This window comes from Grus americana, chromosome 3 (genome assembly GCF_028858705.1).
Source record: "Grus americana isolate bGruAme1 chromosome 3, bGruAme1.mat, whole genome shotgun sequence".
In the NCBI taxonomy this organism is placed as follows: Eukaryota; Metazoa; Chordata; class Aves; order Gruiformes; family Gruidae; genus Grus; species Grus americana.
The window spans coordinates 66,889,241-66,903,755 of NC_072854.1; the positions used below are offsets into that span (position 1 = coordinate 66,889,241).

The following is a 14,515-nucleotide window of genomic DNA, read 5'->3' on the forward strand; positions in this document are numbered from 1 at the left end:
TGTGTCAGACCCTAGCAGCCATAGGACAGATTTGTGAAATAATTTGGTTTAATCAGAAAATACTAACTTTCCAAAATCATCACCACGAATAGAAATTTCTTTGGCAATCATCAGAACAGTTAAAAATTAATGAGCAGACAACTGAATTAATCTGTCTCCATCTGGGAAGGATGTATATTTTACTGCTGTTCTATGGAAACAGAACTTCAGTTTCCAGAGCCATTGACCACAGCTGTTATATTTCATCCAAAATTATCTAAAGGGCTGCGAAAATGGGAAGTACATATTTTTTTAATTTTTTCATTTATATTTCTTGATGACTGTATTAAGTTACAGGCTGATAAGAAACATTGTGACTTCCATGGTATCATTCTTTCTGATCGACCATTCACATTACTCTGATTTACAAAAGCACTTTGATATCACAATAGGAGCCTCTTCATGTCTCTTTTCCGTTCAATGTTGACCTACTTTTTCCATGTCTTCTTTTACCTTCACACCTTTAGATGTCACTTTGCTTCTCAAAAGGAATCCTTAAATGCCTTTGACCTCTTGCTATGGTATATTTTCTAATTTATCTTTGGATTTCGTCATGTTTTCCTTTTCTTTTTGATCACACCAAAGGTTTGCAGACACTGAGCAGCTCCTTAGTGTGGGAATTTTGAAGGAGACTTTCTGAAGCTTATTCTGTACAGCATGCCAAAGTTACAACTGCTCTGTGGCTCAAAATGCTTTGAAGGAAAAATTATTTTTAAAAAATCTCAGGGGTCTGACCCAAAGCCCACTGACACCTGTGATCTGCCATTGACTGTGGTGAGATTTGGAGCAGGAACTGTGTATTTCAATAAAGAACTCGATCACATCCTTTAAATTAAAAAAAAAAAAAAGTAGAAAACAGTTCAGTAAATGGCAGCCATGAGTACACTTCTGATTAAGACATAAACAGGTTCAGAAAATGTCACCAGCTCACACAAGCACAGCTACTGAAATCTCCAGAGAGGGATAAGGTCCTCAGTGTCACATCTGTAATGATGCAAGCTGCAAAGGGTAAATAATAAAAATAGTACATTGTAAGTCTTAGTGAATAACGCAAGACCAGCGTCTGCGACTGCAGGAAGCTCTCTAAACCTGGGTACAGCGTGCCTGCCTGTGCAGCGCTGGAGCCACTGGCCCCCACAGGAGGTTCTGTAAGCGTGGGGCTCACGGCTGTGCCTCGAGAGGAGAAGCCTCTGCCTCTCACCCTCCCAGCACAGTCCTGCTGGGAAAGCTCTCTGCAGCTAGGGAAAGAGCAGGCTGGTCTGGCAGTGGAGGGAAAAGGGAGAGGAAATAATGAAGGCAATTCCCTGGGAAATGCTGAGCAGAAAAGACCTTTTGACCTGACTAATGGCTGACATACGAGACTCATGTACTGGATAGATTGCTTGGACAAAGGTGAAGGGTGCCCGAGCCGCATGACTACGAGGAAGACCACAAAACCACCACGCCTGGGGAGCTGCACAAGGCTTGGCATTGAGAGGAGGGCACTTGGTTGCTTGGTGGGAAGCAGAGGCCAGTAACCGAATTTCACATGGATGCATTTTAGGCTTAATAGGAATTGATTCAGACCCGGGGAGTGGTAATTGCTATAATGTTTTCATACAGCCCGAATGGGACTTTCCTATTCAATAGCTAAATAACGTGGCACTGGATGTGTTAAAAATACAGAGTGAAGTCCTGTCTATCTTTGCCGTTCTGCCAGTGGCTTCAGGTCAATGAGGATTTAATAAAATGACTTGCCTGTAATAAGCAATGAGGCCATTAAATATCCTTTTAAAGGTGAATCGTGTCATAAAAGCATATCTGTAAAACAAACACCAGAAAATGAAACCGCAGGGCTTGATTTTGCTTTTGCCAAACTCGGTGTGACTCCCACTTCTGATCTGAAAGACAGGAGTATCTTCCACCCAAAACGTTGAGTCACACGGTCGTAAAACTGGTTGTGAAAAGCCTCTTGCCTGCAACCCAAGGCTCAAGAAAGACGAAGTGGGGGGGGACCAGGAGATTTGACTCATCGCCCTCCCCGGTCGGCTGCAGGGGTGCGATGCCTTGTGCAACCTCCCGGTTTTGCGGGGGACGGGCTGGGGGAGGAAGGAGGGCGTCCTGTTACAGAAAACAGAAGAGGTGGTGTCGGTTGTTCGGCTCTTTTTTAACCGATGCTCTTTTTTTTTTTTTTCCTTCTGAGAGTTGGAAATGACGGGAGCGGGGAACACGAAGACACCCCGGGGGGGGGGGGTGTGTCTGCAGATGCATGGAGGGAGGGGACGCGGGGGGGACCCCACTTTGCTCTGCCCCTGTGCAAACACAAAATTTCGTCCCCGACAGACCCAAAATCCCCATCGCCGTCCCAGTGGGGCGGCCCCGCTCCGGCGGGGCGGTCGGAGACGAGGGGCGGCTCTTCCTCTGCAAACTTTCCCTTTCCCCTCCCTCGCCGCCTCTTTCCCTCCTCTTCTCTCCTCCCTGCCCCTCTCGGCTCCCCGACGGCGATGGCTGAGAGACTGGGGAGCACCGGGGCAGCACCGCTGCCCGCTTGGTCCTTGCCCGGTCCCCGCGGCCGCTCCCAAAGCGACATCTCCTCCTTCTTCTCCTCCCGGAGAACCTGCCTGCTCCGGTCCAACGTGGGCGGCTCAGGTAAGGGGGAGGGAGGGGAGGGTCCTTGTGTCCGAGCCCCCTCCGTGCCTAGCTGAACTGGGAAATTTGGGAAAAAGACACCCTCCTTCACACCCTGCCCTGCCCTCCCGGGCTGGGACCGTCTTCTCTCGGTGGCGAAAGTGTGAGTCCCTGTTTTACAAGATGCTTGAGCTACTACTCGAGATGATGTTCACCCAGTTCCCAGCTCTTCCAAACCGTGTCTTCAGGTTTAAATGAACCCCGGTAAACAAACAAGATGATGTTCGTCAAGTTCCCAACTGTTCATACCCATGTTTTCAGGTTTAAATGAACCCCAGTAAAGGCGTGGATACCCGCTCATTTGTAAAGCATCTCTGACTGCAAGGGCAGAAAAGCCCCAGGAAGGCTTCAGGGTGTATTACGGGGACATCAAAACTCCTCGTCCTACCGCTTCACACGTTACACTTCAATTGCATGTTAGGATTTTACTTCATACACTTATATCACCTTCGGGTTTTACATTAACAGGTGAGGCAAAAAAATGTGTGAGTCAGTATTCCACCGTCCTCCTTCAGGAGGTAACCACTGCAAGTGCACGTGGGATGATTTGGGGGTGGAAGCTGACCCTTTGGGAAAGAGTAGGCTTCCTGCAGGATTTGGAGTAGCTTTGCTGTGTAAAATGAGGCAAAATGAGGGTCCGAGTTTGCAGTGCAGATATTTGAAAGTGGCCAAAGTCAAATAAATACATACTGAGTTGGACTATTCTTTACTCAGGCTGAGGCTGGGTATTAAGGAAAAAGAAATTTTAGTTTCCACACTGCTAAGCACATTTTGAATATGTGTGCTTGCCTGGTTGCAAATCAGCCCTGCTCTATTGACTAAAACAAGACTGTAGACATATATGTCCCTAGCGATGTAGATATTTTGGATGCACTCCTACACTCTACTGCACAGGGGTACCCGTGAACCACAGCGCCATCAGGGAAGCTCCAGAGTGTACTGAGGGACCTCCTCTGCTGCAGCACAAGTAGGACAGCACAGTGCATGGTCGGGTCTGCAATGGGCCACAACGTCCTCTTCTGTTTGTTTCTCAGGGAGTGTTAAGTTGAAGCAGACCATTTGCTTGGGGAAGCTCAAATGTATGGCTATGCCTGCCTGATGAGGAGAGAGGGAGTAAAAACTTGCTTAGGAGCAAGTAGATTCAGCTTGTGGGGCCAGAGGCAAAAACAACTCTACGTGCCGTTTTCTGCATAATTTTCTGCTCTACTTTCATCTGTGTCTACTTAAAAATTACACTGAAGGACATTTAGGACAGGGTGGAGGGAAGAGGTTCCAGTGGCTTGTCCAAATCAGAAAGGACTGCTTTTAGGTGTAAGGTGTATTTCAGCACTGTCCGGAAGAGTGCTGCATGAACGACGCCCTATGACTTGATGTGTACGCGAGATGCCGTAACCTGGATGCAGAGGGATCGCCACAGAGGTTGGCAAGATTGAGACTATGTCAATGTTAGACTATGTTGGTTGTTAGCCTAACTGCAAAGACTACTATCAATGAGCTGGGTTCATTAGGAGAGACTGGCAAATCCAGTGGAGGTGAAATGACGATGTTTTCAAAGATGTGTTCTTTTTTGTAATTTCTTACACACAAAATTTAGGCCTCCCTGTTGCCATACTTGATTTTTTTCTTCTGATTTTGAGGATGTGCTTCCTGCCAGCAAGTGACAAGAGTTGCTTTCTCTGGGTTTTATTTTTTTGACATCTTTTCTTTCGTTCTGTATTTTCTCCATTGCTGCTTCCTGTATTTTTTTCCAGCTGCTCATTGGGCACAACAAAAACACTTACATGCTGCCTCCAAACTGTTGATTCCCTCTTTACAAAGGAAAATATGCATTAAAGATGCAAAGCTGTTTAATTTTTAATGTGGTGGTTAGAGAATTGTTTTTATACTGAGATGCCATTAAAATAACCTGCTTTTTCATTCCCTCACTGACCTGGAGAACAACTGTAATGGGGACAGAAAGGTGAAGCACTTAGAGAAACAATATGAGCCTTATTATTATTTTTGCTTCTACCTCTTTCTCTAGCTGTACCATTTGATTAATTTAAAGTAGGTCACTCATTTACATCAGATGTTACCTGTGCTCCAGCTGGTCTATTTAGAAAAGAACGATTTGCATTTTAAATAACCTGCAAAATGTTTGCTCGCTGCCTGTTCCTGGAGTGATTCACTTGCAACTGTTGCAGTCGCAAGTTGCAGTTTCTGTTGCATATTTGTCTTCGCTTTCTAGATCCCAACGCCAGTGAAGCTGAGAAGACGATATTGTCTCCTCGCACTCCATCAGTGAGGGGCTGGTACCCCTATCGACAGTTCACGCTGTCATTTATTTTACCACCTCCTGATCTGCTGTTCTCAATGCAGGATCTGTTAAGAGGCAGTATTTGTAGAGACCCTTCAAGCTAAGGGAAATATAATAGCCTTTCTAAAAGCAGCTTTGGCAGTGGCTCATCAAATGCATCTGTTTGTTATTCTAGATCAGTATTGCGTGTATCTCGATAGCACAGTGCGGCTGGTCGGTGGTCCCCGTGTTTATGCTGCCTCTGCTTTCTTACCCCCACTCCTTCCTCTGCTATTATCATATGCTGAAAGTAGCGACTTCCTGGTATTACTTTGCAGCATCTCACTTCATCAGCTGTGGTCCAGCTTGTGAGGACATTATATTTTCAGTTTTTTCTTCTTCTTAAAGCTGTCCCTTTCTTTCAGGGTTAGTGGTAGAAGATTACTTAACTTCCCTCTCTGGGCTGTCACCTCACCCGTCGCTGTATCAGGCCTTTACCTTTCAGCTCTTTCTTTACTTCTGGTAAGACCCTGGGAGGAATAAGGTGATCCTCATCACAAGTAAGGGTGGCACGACCTAGACTTTTGATTTAGACCCTGAAAAAATGCAATGCCAGTGCAGTTCAGAGCCTCTGTGGGAGGTGTTGTCTGTGCATCACTTCAACATCGTGGTCCGCACCACCTGACAACCGGCTAGTTTGCCAGAGCATCTCAAGGAGATTGGTGAAGAAAAATATATTCTTCTAAAATTTCAGAGCAACAGCAGAGCCACTTGAGGAATGCTGCTTGAATTACATACCTTTAAGCAGCCTTCCATGTTTAGCGACTACATTTAAACCCACCTTAAAGGTGGATCAAGTTAGCAGAGTTTCTTGATTTGCCTAGCGTAGATGGGGACTGAACTGCATTTGAAACACAGACCCTGTTCAAATGCTTTCCCAGAACTTCTCTACAGTCTAGATTTGGTGGCTATGGGGCTGAGGGCAGCTCTCAGCATGAGCAGTGAACCCCGGGGTGCAGGGTGGAGGGGGAGGCTGCTGTTTCCTATCAGCTGCCTTTCGTGCTCCAGTTGCGAAGCGGCGCCGGTGGTTCTGTTTGTGACAGCCCTCAGGCAGCAACCTCAGCTGCTGCGGTGCCCATTCTCTATCTGCATGTCCACGTAGGCAGTTTTCAGTTTGGTCTCTTTTTAGTGTTGTGGGTTTTGCTATACAGCCTTGCATTTTGTTCTGAAGGCGGCGAGGTTTGTGGTGAGGTACATCTTGTTGAAAAGGGAACTTTACTGCTCAGACCAGAAGTCAAGAAAACACCCATTTCTCCACTCTGGGATTGACACTGTCATATTGTTGCAGTTCCTCTTGAGGTCTTGCTCTTTAGCAAGAAGTAGAAGTTTTAGATAATTTGTTCCACTGCTAAAAAGCATACCTTTCAGGTAGAGAGGTGAGCTCCTCATACATGTTTCCATTCCTTTCATGATTTTTTTTTTTGTGCCTTTCTGATGACAGACAAAAAAACCCCAACAAAACAAAAAACCCCAACCTACCTGAGAATTCAGACAGCAACTTATCAGTACATCAGGCTATACCCCAGATGCTGGGTTGCATCAGAGAGCGAAAGACTGAGTGCAAATGACAATCCTGCCTCAAAACTTGTACATCCCAGATTATTCTGGGGCTTTTTGACTAGCGAAGTGGTCCTTCACAGGTTAATTTTTTCAAAATGATAATGAGTAACAGCTACGATGCCATCTGCTGCTGATCCCAGAATAGGGTGAGTGAAAGGATAGCTTAAACTCACCCACTTCAGTGAAGAATTAGGGAAGCTTTCATGTAGTGAGCAGAGCATCAGAGTGGCTGATTTTGGATGGGAAGAAAAATGATGATTTTTGTACTTATTTGAGCTTCTCGTGATTAGAGTGCTCCACTTAGCAAACTTAACAAATGTCAGATTCTGTTCTTAAGGGACAAACTTTCTGGATGATGCAAAGGAAAATTTTTTGACAACCGAAGGCATTTGAGCATCTAGAAAGAGTGAAACCCCAAATACTCTTACTCTAGACATTTACTTAGTTATCTGGAGGCATGGAACCTAGGGAAAAAGGTAAATTTTGGGTGGGTAGGTAGGTAACTCTTAAGCATTGCCTGTATTTCCCTTTGTACTTGTACTTATATTTCCCAAAATGGTGACAGATTCCAGTTTCTTGGATCTAATTTCCATGTACACCAAGCAAGAGTCCTACCCAGGTCTATGGGAGTTGAGGTCAGTGTTTGTGAAGTAGACATCAGATGTGCTTTGGGAAGGCAGTTAAAAAGATAGTGGTTTTCAGTTGTCAGACGGGGGTGAGGAGGGAGCAGCCTCACGATGTGGAAGAACACTCATAACTAAAGCAGCTGGGTTTGGTACATTATATGCAAATATGGGAGTTACGGGAAAATATGATTCTCCATTGTATCAAGCAGGACTTCTTTGCAACACAAATCAAAGTGCAGAACTTTGCAAGAAGCCTAAGGCAGATAATTTGGGGTAGAAAACTATAGCAGAAGTTAAGATAAATCATTGTTGTTGAGGATTTAGAAACTAAACTCAACAAGACTCTGTCATTTCCAAGAGATGGTGCATCCTGTCCCTAAGTCCACACTGATATTTTTCCATCTGTTTGAAAATTTGAACTATCAGGAAGAGGCAGCAAGCATAACCAAATGCAATTTGACACATGCTTATAGAATTGAAGCATCTACTTCTCTGTAATAAACTGGAAACACGCTTAGACCATCATCCCACAATGTTAAATCTCGTTCCAGTCATCCTTACATGTAACATGTAGTTTCAGAAGGGTGTCGAGGAAAAATCAAGGAATCATATAACATTTTGTACTGCATACATTGATAAAGTTTAAGTTTCCCTGAAAACTTGTTTGGTTTACAGGATCAGATGGGCGGGCAAGGAAGAAGTGTGTGCCAGAATATAGTCAGCCATTTCTAATATGAGTTTATGCCATAATGCACAGGAAATAAGAATCTGCCTGGTTTTTACTGGTCTAAAAGATATTATTCCACACCAACTCTTGCAGAATTAAGTGGGGCAGGTTCTTGATATTGGCCCAGCCTGATTAAGTGTGAAAGGGGGAACACTGGGAACACTATGGTTTACAAATACAAACCCTGTATACTATGTGTCATTTACACATGACCCAGTTTCTGGGACAACAGCTTTATAATCAAATATTCAGACTTGGGCTCAGGCTTAAAAAAAAAAAAATGTTTTCTAAATGTGGTAATAATCTTTGTGGTTGGCTAAGTAGAAATTGGACTGCAAACATTCGCAGCGTAGGATTTAATGCATATTTTGCAGCAACTAATCAGTAGCTGACTGTGCGATCTGTTCAGAGTTTTGCTACTGTATGTGTTTTAGTTTCTCAAGGCCCTTTGGCATTTAGCACTTCCTGCTGGTGTGTGGCTTCTAGCAAGTAACTATTTAATATCAGACCACACGTCAAGTATGAAGCCTGAAGAAGTGATCTGAAGAGTAGCCCAAGAAGAGTTTTTATTCCTTCTCTTGCTGAATGTAAACAACTTGTTCCAAAAAAGCATTTGTTTTGGTTTTAAAACCTAAACATTTCATCAGTCAAATCCATCATTAGCATCATTTACCTTTCTTCCCCATCCCCCCACCCCCCCGCCTCCTGCTCTTTTTGCTGTTATTTCATGAAAAAGGTTAAAGGGCTGGGCATAGTTGGCAGGTTTTTTAAAGACTGGTGAAGAATTTACATTTTTATTTATTTTTGCTTTTTGAAGTCAGAACCTTTTCAGTGCCAGAAGTCATGTAGGATTTCAGTTTTCAGTAACACCAGTATTAGTCTTGCTTCTGAGTTTTTGGTAGTATTCACTGAATATGCTTTAGCATAAGGCCAAGATAGCTTCACTGGTAATCTTTTTTTCCTTTTTTTTTCTTTTTTTTTTCTTTTTTTCTTTTCCTTTTTTCCCCTAGCATTTTACTTAGCATGTTGCTGTTTTTAACAGATGCAGAAGACAGGTTTTCTCAGGTACAAACCAAGTGGCACAAAAGGAAAAATATCTAGAAGAAAACAGAAAATCCAGACTTCCTGATTTCTGAGTTCAATCACTTTTCACTTTACCTTTGAAATTATCAGTCTTAAAACCCACCACAACAAGGGATGCTCTTGCTTTTCATTCATGTGGAAAGCACTGTAATCCTCCTGAAAGACAGAGTTTGTAGGCAGTCAGCACTTCCCTCCGTGGTGAGCTGAGAAAACTTGTTCCCCATCACGCACTTTTGATGCGGAATTGGACTTTTACTCTGTTGTGTTGTATAAATTCTACGAGAAGCCGCTACGCGTTGCGAGTCTGCCATGCTCTCAGGCAGAGGACTTTATAACGCAGTGGAGCTAAAGTGCAGCTTAAAGCACGTCACGCTTTGGTGGTAAGATGCTTTCTTACCCTCTCTCGTCTCTCCCGTGTTTCTTATATATTTCTGGCACATTCTGGATTGCCCTTCCCATTTCTCACGTTGTTGTTAAAACCACTTGGCCACATTCAGAGAAATACAGGGCCGAACTGCGGGGGGCTGGGAGGGAAATGTGGAAGAGGAAGCGTTCTACCAGAGGTGGGCACGTGGCGACCCTTCACGTGCTAAAATACTGCGTGTGAATGGCTTCTATTTGAAATACTGATCATGGTTTTTTAATAAACGTCTTATTTTTCAGAAAATGTAGCATTTAATGGTTATTTGTAATTAAATATGTATTTTACAGCTCACCCTGCATTTTTTAATGTTTGCACAACATACAGTATCAAGAAGAAAAACTTGTTTGGGGAGAGTGGACTCCCACTAAAAGCAGTTACTTTTTCTTACCCTTCAACTTCAGACATGACTTCAGTCGCACACACAAATTATGTTGGCTCTCACTTGGGGAATTTGGCCAGTTGCACAGTACCACACGCTGTTTCTGTTAGCTGGATGCATCAGTCGGTAGCTCAGTTTTGGCACCTTTACCCAAGTCGTTCCTATCCAAACTATACTGGAAAAAAAAGGCACTCATCTCTTTCTTCCTTTCACCTTCTCCCTACTCTTTCACTCCTCTCTTCCCTACTAACCTCTTTTCTATATTCTCCACAGCTTCCAATAAATCTCATATCTGTTGTGTCGATAGCCTACATAGCACTTGCCATGATCCTCTGTCCAGGTCTGGCTGGGTATTTGTTGTGTCCTGCCCATTCAAGTCTGATGCACTGAGATGTGAACGGACGAGGAACCTGCAAACATTAAGTTTATTTTCTGACTGTCACAGGGAGATAAAGGTCAGAATTTGGACAGGACAAGCAGAGATTCATTCAGATTTAGGAATTCATTGGTAAGGGAATAAAAGGTCTCTTAATAATTCTGAAAGAAAAAAGTAAAAGGTTGCTGAATGTTAGGAATGGTGGAGAAGGGCTTCAGAGCCTTTTTAAGATAAAGCTTGGCACAGTGGTAAGGATCAGGAAAAGGCTGAAGTCTGGCACGATCCCTGTATTATTTAAAGTTGTTGTCTACAATTTCTTTGGATACAAATGTATCCTGATGAAATAAGAGTTTAGTAAAAATCCACTTTTTTGTAGAAACAATGCACACTTCTGCATTTTCAGAGAGAAATATCTGACAGAATTTGAAAATGGTAAGTTGTCACTTCAAAAAAAATTACCCTATGGTTTTTAGAAGTTTTCATCGTATGAAAATTAAGTATAGGAGGGTTTTTTCTTCTAATTTGGGGAGCAGGAACAGGAACAAAGGCAGCAGAGAAGTGTCAGAATTTCCGTGGCACAGAAACGTGATCATTCTAAGGGATCCCATCCACCTACACAGGGCAAGCGTAACCACTGCCGCTGCACTTTGTTATGGTTAAATCATTGGATATCAAATCCTTTAAAGGATCAAATGCCTTCTTACAAGAATAAGGATGTTCAGTATTTCATAGAACCAAACCCTAAAGAGCACATTGAGCAAAGCTCCCCCTCCAGAGCATGTGTGTTTGCTTTATCTGGGTTTTTGAGGGGGAGAATCACAGCTTCCAAGACACATCTGTGACTAATATACACAGTACTCAAGAAAATTACAGGCACCAAGTAGAATTGGTGTTGAGGTATTGTTCTGTATCATCTACAAGCACAGTAAAGAAGGGGTTGTGGTGCATTTGCAGTTGAATATGTCCTAATTGCAGGCCTTCTTGTGTTCAAACACAGGCAGCTATATTTAAACTTTGTGAGTGAAAAGATAATTAGCAGTCATCTACTTGCTACTTTTTTATTTATTTCCTCTGTTGCCCAGTGTCAGGGCTGAGAGTTAATGTCAGTGGTTTAAACCACCGATGAAACTGAACATTTTATCTAGAAAAAAAAAAAAAAAAAAAAAAAGAGTGCTACCAAAGCACAGCATGAAAAGGCAGTGTCTACAAGACATAGTTCTGTTGGGTTTGGGGTTTTGTTTGTTTGTTTGTTTTCTGATTAAAAGCAGTTTTGGCAAGCTCAGAAGGGTTGGGTTTGAAATAACTCATTTTACTTACACAGCCAAAGTGTAATCCATCAGGGTGCAGTGGACATCCCAAGTCATGATATGAACCGCTCTAGCCCCGAGAATGAATCATGGCGTGCTGCTTTCTTTATTTGGGCTATAGGCACCTCTGTCTGTGCTTCTCTGAGTAGAATCTCAACTCTGTATCCTTAGGAGTGAGCCGAGAGGGAGACTTCCAGCTCTGTAGGTGCATGGCATCTTTTTTCCAGCCGTTTGACTTTTGAGCCCTGAACATTTTAAAAAAAAAAATGTCGTCTTCCTGTTATGCCTTGCTGCAAGCAAAACTGAATGGCGATATTTTACACCATGTTTATTTTAATGAATAGCAAATCCAAAAAATATGCTGCCACCCAGCTATTTACGTCTTTGGAGACACATCTGCTATGAATTTTGCCTTATTCTTTGGAAGTTGAGATAAACAATGGCTTTTGATCTGCAAATAGCAAAAAACATTTTGGGGAAAGATTTCCAAAGGACTGATGCATTTTCAGAGCTTTCTCTTATTCATACAATCCAGTTCGGATTTGGCTAATGGGACCATGGCACGGTGAATAACTGTACGCATATATGATTTTATTTGTGATTTTGGCTCAGCAGAACCCATTTCACTCTGTGGCACGGATGTCTATCACTGGGCGCATGGTACATGAGTTTAGTGGTCTATCAGAAACTGCATCTGAAAGCTATGGCCTTGCAGTGCAGAATCTGCCAGACCTGGAGGGAAACAGCAGAGTGAATGACTTTCTTTCAGCTGTAGGGGTGAAAGACTTTGGGGAGAACTTGGGGGTTCGGACATGCTGCCTGCCCTTTTTTGGCTCTGCGTCAAAGACCTCTCCTGAACACCACCAGACCCTGGAAGAAAGTTCCTCCCCTTGCAGCTTCCATGGGGACAAGTAAAGCCTTTCACTCGGTGCCCACCACAGAGGCAGCGCCAGGAGACAGGCAGCGCCACAGGTTTGCCCGTCCTCGGGTGAGGGAAGGTGGCATGCTCTCTCGAAATAGCAAGGTAATTGCCTAGTTGCAAGTTAGGCATTGCTATGAAATCGCTCTTAATTCAAGCTGGGTTAAGTAAAATGCAAACCAAACCACTTTTGTGTTTTGTTCCCCCCCCCCCCCCAATGTCTAAAACAACACAGCTGCCAGTCTTTTAAAAAGAGAAAGGAAACATCACCAACAGAGCGAGTGCTGGCAAGGTGTCTGTAACCAGTCTGCTCAATTCAGGGGGAGAAAGACCCACCTGATTTAGTCTTGGTGTCAGTAGTCTGAGTAAAGACTTTCTTTACTTATTTGCTTATGTCTTCTATGAAGTTTGTAATTATCTTGTCTGGCCTGGATGGTTTTGCACTTTGGTGAAATTGTTGTAATTTGTTAAAATCAGAAATAATCTACTGCAAGCACCACACACGTTGGTATCCCATAAATTCTTGAGGAGTGAAAGTAACTCGGTGGAGCACACAAGTACACAGCTTTTGCAACTTTATTGCATTATTGTGTAAACTCTGTGGGGAAAAAGAACTCTAGTTCTGGGCCCAGACAGTGGTGCAAGCACTGGAGGGGATGTGTAAAGGAGGTTTCCTGGGGCTGGGGTGTAGCGTCCCAGGAGGAACAGTGAAAGCTCTCCTGCTGGAAGCACTTCAAACCGGAGCTGGAAATGCCCTCAAAAGTGCGTGAAAAGCAATTGTTTTGCAGTGGCAATGAGCGGGGTCTTGTGCAGTTGTGGGGGTTTTTTATTGTTCTGCGTTTAGGCCGAGTCAGGAATGACAGCGTGGGACACGGGACTGAGCGTACAAGCCATCACCCGCGCCAGCCGCGCTGGGCTAAGGAGATAAAGACGGATCTTGTTTTTCGGCTGGATGGAAGAGCCACATCTACGTCCCCCCATTTGTGGCAGGGTGTCCTCTCCACGTCCTTTAAAAGCAGAGGGAAGCAAAAGAGACGGGAAGGAATTCTCCCAAGCAGCAAAGTAATAACTGACAATAAGATAAGCTAAATGAAAGGGCAAAACCAAAGGAAATTTTCCTTCAGTATTTTGAAGAGGAGTTGTGCTAGACTCACTTTTACCCTGGGCCTAAGATAAATATATATTTAGATGAGTTTAGGTGAATATTTAGAATATTTAAATGAATTCTAGGCAACAGGGTCTTGACAGCGAGAAGTCCATCAAATAATAAACAAGTTTTGTCTGCCTTCCAAGTCCATTGCTATTTTTAAAGAAATGATGCCAAGGAGATTTTAATTCAGGCACTAATTAACAAAGTGAATTCTAATACTTATTAGAACTCTACACTTCTGCTCCAGTGAATTTGTCTCAGTTAAATATACCCCATAGAGGAAATAAATCCCAGAAAACTAAACTGCATGCATATCATGTATGAAGTAAATGAGATTTGATCCAAAATGTTTTTATACAAACACTGATTATCATAATAATGGGAGAGAGGGGAAAAAATCCAGAAACAGCTCTGTAAATGGCAGATACCCATCTCTCTCAGACTCAGGATTAGATGCTTCAAATTGTGCACATTTATAAGAAAGACCCGAGTTTTAAAAATATATGTGAATGATTTCTGATCCTAATCCTTTTAAATGTCCATAAAAGCTATCAAAATATGCACACTTTTCAGTAGTCCTAATCTCCATTTGTTAATGGGAGCTTAATCTTTTAGAAACAGACTTGTTGTAAGAGTAGCTTTCATGTTTTGCAGCAATTTGGGATCACTGTGAAAGTTATTCGGCCAGTGTAATAATTATACCGAGGAAAAATCAGAAGCCGGGCTCAGTGGCATTTCATGGATGCCAGATGTCTGTGGGATTCACTCTGATGCTGAAGACTCCTGCAGCAAAGGCTGGTGTGGTTCAGGGAACCAAATTTCCTTGCTTGTCTTCTAATGAAGTATCTTCCCTTTGTGCTGCTCTGCGGGATGTAATGTCCCTAAGTGATTGCTCTGAGCCCAGGAATTTCTGTAACAGCACT

General features: G+C 43.2%; 1 protein-coding gene across 1 annotated transcript in view; it reads left to right on the forward strand.

Moving 5' to 3' along the window:
* The first annotated feature begins 2,522 nt into the window (after positions 1-2,522).
* Positions 2,523-14,515, forward strand: part of PHACTR2 (phosphatase and actin regulator 2) — a 144,698-nt gene continuing 132,705 nt past the window's right edge. Inside the window, exon 1 of the mRNA XM_054821641.1 lies at positions 2,523-2,667. Coding sequence (XP_054677616.1) covers positions 2,523-2,667 — 145 coding nt within the window. The remainder of the gene's footprint in view (positions 2,668-14,515) is intronic.